Source organism: Erythrolamprus reginae, chromosome 4, assembly GCF_031021105.1.
Source record: "Erythrolamprus reginae isolate rEryReg1 chromosome 4, rEryReg1.hap1, whole genome shotgun sequence".
NCBI lineage: Eukaryota > Metazoa > Chordata > Lepidosauria > Squamata > Dipsadidae > Erythrolamprus > Erythrolamprus reginae.
Window position 1 is genome coordinate 46793295 of NC_091953.1, and position 6169 is coordinate 46799463.

Here is a 6169-nt window from a genome sequence, read left to right on the forward strand (position 1 = left end):
CCAAGTCTATTTTAATTTGTTGCATCAATTGATATTAATTATCTTCTTTAATAGTTACACATCTTGCCTCTAACTGAATTCCTAAATATTTTACTTTCTTCACTATCTGCATATCTATTCTCTTCATTAACTTTTTTTCTGTGCATTTGTAAAGTTTTTGACCAAAATCTTAGTTTTTTCTTTGTTTATTTTCAGTCCTGCAAAAAAAAAAAGGTAAAAAAAAAAATTCAGGAAAAAAGATGGTGTGTGCGAAGGCCTGGCAAAGATGATACCTGAGCCGTCACACGCAATTGGCGGCCTGTTACCGGAATGGCAGAGTGGAACGTACCGGTAGGAACCCCACACTGATTCAAATCCAGGTTGTCAGCTTTCCAACTGACACTCAATGTCCTTAACTGTTTTAACCAGGCAAAAATCTTATGTTTCCAGAAAACATTGCTGTAGTATGAAGAAACAAAGACCGGTCAAATTGAAAGGAATAAATGTTGCCATTGACTGAAGAATAGACGTTTTGTTTACTTCCTGAATGGATTTGCAATCATATTTGGCACTGCCATTGAGAGTGGCCAAACTAAGACTGCAGGTAGAAAGAGCAATGGTGGAGATAAAGGAAACTGAAAAGAAGGAAGAAAAGGTAGCATTTGTTTTTTGTGTGTTCCCCAACACCCTTGTGCTATAGGGTACTTATGCCTAGCAATCTAATTACCTTTATGTTATTCTTTCACCTCTTGTTCTCAAAATCTTTAATTTCCTAAACCTTATACCGGTATCTCTATTATTTCTTCTCTGGTTTTTTTTGTCAACACCCCCTTTACTTTTTTCTTATACTGGAATGACACTATATGATGCTCTTGTCCATATTATTTTTACTGCTTTCAAATCATGCATGCTCACTGAGTGTAGGAATTTGCAACTTAAATGTAAAAATACCCTCTATTAATTAATTACATAACTGAAGTCATATAAATATCCTGAGAAATTTCCACTGTTTATCATCCTGCTAAATATAAGGAAATATACACTCAGATATTGTCTATTCTAAGGTTTGTGAAAGAAATCCCAAAGGTGCTTTTTCAAGAGACACCTGCACTTTCTTGTTTGAAGTTGTTTCACTTCTCACCCAAGAAAGTTGTTCAGCTTCTTGGCTTAATGAGAAGTGAAACATCTCCAAAGAAAAGCAAGGAAGTCCAGTTGCCTCTTGAAAAACACCATTGGGGCAACTATGATCTGGATGACAGAAAGAAAGTTTGTCAAACTTTGTCAAAGACTATAGGAAAGTATCGGTGAACTACAAGTCCCAACCATCTCACTATTGTCCATACTGAATGAGGCTGATGGGAATTACAATTCAGCAATCTTTGAATCCCATAAGTTCCTCATTATCACCTTTTCTTAATTGCCCATAGGTTGATACAATTGTTAAATATGTTTTTAGGCAGAATTGTTGCTCTGATTATGATTATAAGAATAATAATATGCCAGTGGAATATCTTTTATAGCCCCAGTAATCAAACTGTGTTCCCTGCCAATTTCTGCTTACATTGAGCAAAATGTATTGTTATAACAATAATTGTAACATTTTGTTCAAATTAAATGTATTTATAGCACTGAAATGTATTTATTAATGGGTCCATTGTTTTTTGATATGGATTCCCTGAGTGATCTCAACTTTGGAGACCATTCCTCTATAGGATAACATTGGCCTCTGAAAATAGCATGTTTGCTTGCACTATATTATCAGTGTCTGGTGCCCAGAGTCTGTTACCAGTTCATTTTATTTCTATTCAACATGTAGAATCTTTTTCCTTTTTTTTTCATTACTGTATGGGCCTCTTTTTATTTGTCTTTTCTGTCTATTGTTCTTCCTGTCACTGAATGTCATTCATTTTGTAAAGATGTCTGGCTTAGAGCTTATATACTACTGGGCAAGTAAAGCCTACCTGTCAATGCTGATCCAGTCACTTTTGCTCAGTCATGTGACAAAGTTGGGGACTTTTAGAGGAGGGAAAAGTTAAAACTTTTTTCTTTTTTTGCTGCAGAGTACCCAGCAACAACGGGAGCACGTATCTTCAGCGGATCCTTCCACTGTGGCAAGTTTGCTGCTTCACAAATTCATAACAATATTGTTTTCTTCCTAGGTGGTTGGTGGGGGGATAGCTCGTGGAATCTGAGGATGTCAGCATCTAGAGGTCAACTGTTAGGTTCCTCCTTTAAAAAAAAAAAATTAAGTCTTGGTGTTCTAAAGAAACACCTGAATGCATAGTGATATCAGGATGTTTTACAAGCATGCATCTAACATGTAGAAACATGTTAGTGAAACCATCTGTAATATTCTTCTTTCTTCTTTCTGAACTTCCGCACTTGTGGAAACATACATTCAGCCTGAATATGAAAAGATGTCCTGCTTGATAGGAGGCTTGGAGTTATGAATTTTCTTGCACATTTATGCCTAAAGGCTGTTCGCTTTTTATAGGCAGTGTGCAAGGTTGGTCCTTAGGATGAAGTGTGGATTGTTCAGGAAAAGGTTAAAGTATTTATGATTCTCGTGATCATATTACTGAAAAAAACCCTATAATAGATTATTTCTAAATATAAGGAACTGTATGATGTATTGACCTGCAGGCATAAATTATAGGGGAATAAATGTGATATGGATATTGATCTTGATTATATTAAAGAAAAGTGTGTGCTACTGATGTTATTTTAAGTTTGTCAGAAAGTAATTTATATTTGGTTTAATTATTCTGAATTGAATTGCACTGTGGATGAATACCCTGAGAAATGAATAATTTTTAGGGAATAATGCAAGTTATACATGGTACATATAGAATAATATATGGAATTCCATATTGATAATGCTTAGAAAACTAGAGCACTTGTACAGCTGAACAGAAGATAACCATTTCCAAACCAGATCTCTAGTATAGTACAATGATGGCTTACATATTCCCCATTGAATTTGTATATTTAATATGGAAAGGGCTTGCACATCTCAAACCTTTACTCATTGTGACAAGCCAACCTTATTTATTTATATATATTTACTTAACAGATTTCTATCCATACAGCTCTCAGGCCAGCCAGCTCATAGCTGTGATTATTTAAGGCAATGGTTGGTTTCATAGAGAGTGCTAAATCATACAATAATTGTTTTGGTTTTGATTTAGTGTATTATGGGACATTCTAAATTTGTACTAGGTTTATGACTTAAATTCAACTCTAATGAACAAAGCATGGCTTAGCACAATGTATGACTCCAAACCATAAAGACTTTTATGATAAAGAACTAAATGTCCTTGAGGCATCTGCTTTTATGAACATTGTAATTGTAGACACTATTGCAATTGATAACAATACCTATCTAACCATTAACAATGTAGTATCCAACATTATCTAAAAGAGTAGATAACCTTTTCTATCAAATAGAAATCAAATAGAAACTTCGAAGACCAGATGTCAGATTTCAATTTATGGGTAGGAAAATATTATTTCTTTTATAATATGCTGGCATTTTCACCCAAATGCTTTTTAATAAAATCCAGAACACTGCAGAAGTAACCAGCAAAAAGATTCCCTTTAGGAAAAGTGATGGCTAGAATCATCTTCATTTTAGTCTTCCCCAACCTAGCATTCTTCCCATATATAGTAACCAGAATTATTCAGACAGCGTGCAGAATTCCAAGAATTGTCTTTCAAAAATATCTGGAGTGTGAGATTATTGGAGAAGGCAGTAGCAACTTATATCATGAAATGGCTTCTAATTTCAGAGTAGTTTCAGATTATTTTCTAAAATAAAAAAGAGAAGAGAGCATGGCTTTGTTCCTTTTGCTATGTTGTTTGATTGCAGCAGTCTCTTTGGATTACAATATATAGTTCAGAATGAAATATTCTTTTGATTTCATATGGAATATGGATCGTGAAAATATGAAACATGTTAAAAATAATGAGAAATTAATAAGACATGTAGATAATATATATTTAAACTATTACAGTATAATACAATATAATCATTGTCTTTCTTTTAAACAGCCAGCAATGGGTGATTGGAGTTTTTTAGGGAACATCTTAGAAGAGGTGAATGAACACTCCACTGTCATTGGGAGAGTGTGGCTCACGGTGCTCTTCATTTTCCGAATCCTGATCTTAGGAACTGCAGCAGAATTTGTATGGGGTGATGAACAGTCAGACTTTGTTTGCAACACTCAGCAACCAGGTTGTGAGAATGTGTGCTATGATGAGGCCTTCCCTATCTCTCATATACGCCTTTGGGTCCTCCAAATCATTTTCGTCTCCACGCCTTCGCTGGTATATTTGGGCCATGCTGCCCACTATGTAAAGGTGCAGCAAAAAAGGAAAGAGCGAAAAGAAACTGAAAGAGCTCAGCAAAGAAAAGGAGAGGAAGAAAACTCACCTCTTAACCAAGACGACGGCAACTCTGTTTCTATGAAGGATACAAGCCACAGAGGGATCAAGAAGTTCCATCTTGAGGGAACCATTCTGAGAACTTATATCTGTCACATCTTTTTTAAGACCCTCTTTGAGGTTGGGTTTATAGTGGGTCAATACTTTCTTTATGGCTTCCGAATCTATCCTCTCTACCGCTGTGGCAGATGGCCTTGCCCCAACATTGTAGACTGTTTTACATCCAGGCCTACTGAGAAGACTGTCTTTATCATGTTCATGTTGGCTGTGGCATCAGTATCCCTGTTCCTCAACCTTGTAGAGATCAGTCACTTGGGTCTCAAGAAAATCTTGAATGCTTTCAAAAAACCAGTGGAACAACAACCTGTGGAAATGCCGGAGACTCATCTTCATTCTATTTCTGTTTCATCTATCCAAAAAGCTAAAGGGTATAAATTGCTAGAGGAGAAAGGGAAGCAAGAATTCCATTATTTTCCTTTGACAGAAGTAGGAGTAGAAAGTTCATTGCATGACATGGAAGAGAAGGTTAGCATGGAACATCTGAAAGACCTCTCCAGGACATTTAATGAACAACTACATTCCTACACACACATAGACCAACTGGACAAGGAGAAAGGAGAAGCAAAGGAGGAATTAGAAGAGAAAGAAGCTGAGGAAGCCGAACCACAAAGGTTAGAACTATTAATGGAGCAAACAGAAAAACAAGTAGAAGAAAAGCCCATGGAGAATGAGTTAGAACCACCACAGCAGAATTTGCCACTATCATCTGCTGATGTGACAACTGACACAAGACCCCTTAGCAGGTTAAGCAAAGGCAGCAGTCGGGCTCGGTCTGATGATCTGACTGTATGAGTAGTGAGCCTAAGAGTCCACCCTATATACGTACATATATACACACCTCAGATGTCTGAAACAAAATGCTAAAGTGGTCATTTTAATATTGTTTCTTAATATTTATCAATGTTTTAGCTAGGAAAAAAGTACTATGAAAGTTAACTGTTTTATCATTATTGTTTTTCATGATACTGGTACTAGTTATCATGTTAGTCATGTAATGCAACAATGAAATGAATTCTTCACTTGAAATGATTTCATTACTATAAAATAAAATGCACTATAACAATATTAAGATACAACAACAACAACAACAACAACCACTAAAAGCAATGAGGAAAACAAATGTAACAACTGTGATTCCAACTGTTTTTATGCTCTCCTTTTTTCTAGCATTTGGGAGATGTTATTTCTTTGATGATCCTATATAGAGATAAATTGATAGCTTGGGGCTTTCTCCATCTTTCTTGTTGGGGAACTTAAATCAGTTACCTTTCAAAGGGGTTTTTAATTCATGTCCCAGTGAATGTACAAAAATGTTTGCTTATGGAGACAAATGAGGTTTACTTCTATAAATCAGCATAGTTTCCAGACAACCTAACTTAGCTACAGAACCAGTATTGGTGATTGTGTCAGATTGTTGACATGATCAAAGTAAATTTTCTGCTGATTTATTTGTTTGTTTGTTTCTCATAATGGGACAGGGACAGATGAAAAATATAGCATAAACCAAATGTGAAAAGTATAAATTATTTCATTTGAACTTCTTATAAAATGTACAGTGTAGTAAGTAGTAAATGCTTGGTTAAATGGGTATCTTCAACTACATGGGAAGAGGCTGTACTGGTGTAACACCTTGCTCACTTTGAGCTGTTCCAGTTTTTGGAGAAAAATAGATTCCTATTAGATCATT

General features: G+C 35.5%; 1 protein-coding gene across 1 annotated transcript; it reads left to right on the plus strand.

Moving 5' to 3' along the window:
• Window positions 1-201: 201 nt before the first annotated feature.
• GJA8 (gap junction protein alpha 8) lies at window positions 202-5930 on the plus strand. The gene is made up of 3 exons (XM_070751750.1): window positions 202-634; window positions 2040-2090; window positions 4030-5930. The coding sequence occupies exons 1-3, from the start codon at window positions 527-529 to the stop codon at window positions 5272-5274; spliced, it is 1404 nt and encodes a 467-aa protein (XP_070607851.1). The 5' UTR covers window positions 202-526; the 3' UTR covers window positions 5275-5930.
• Window positions 5931-6169: the final 239 nt, after the last annotated feature.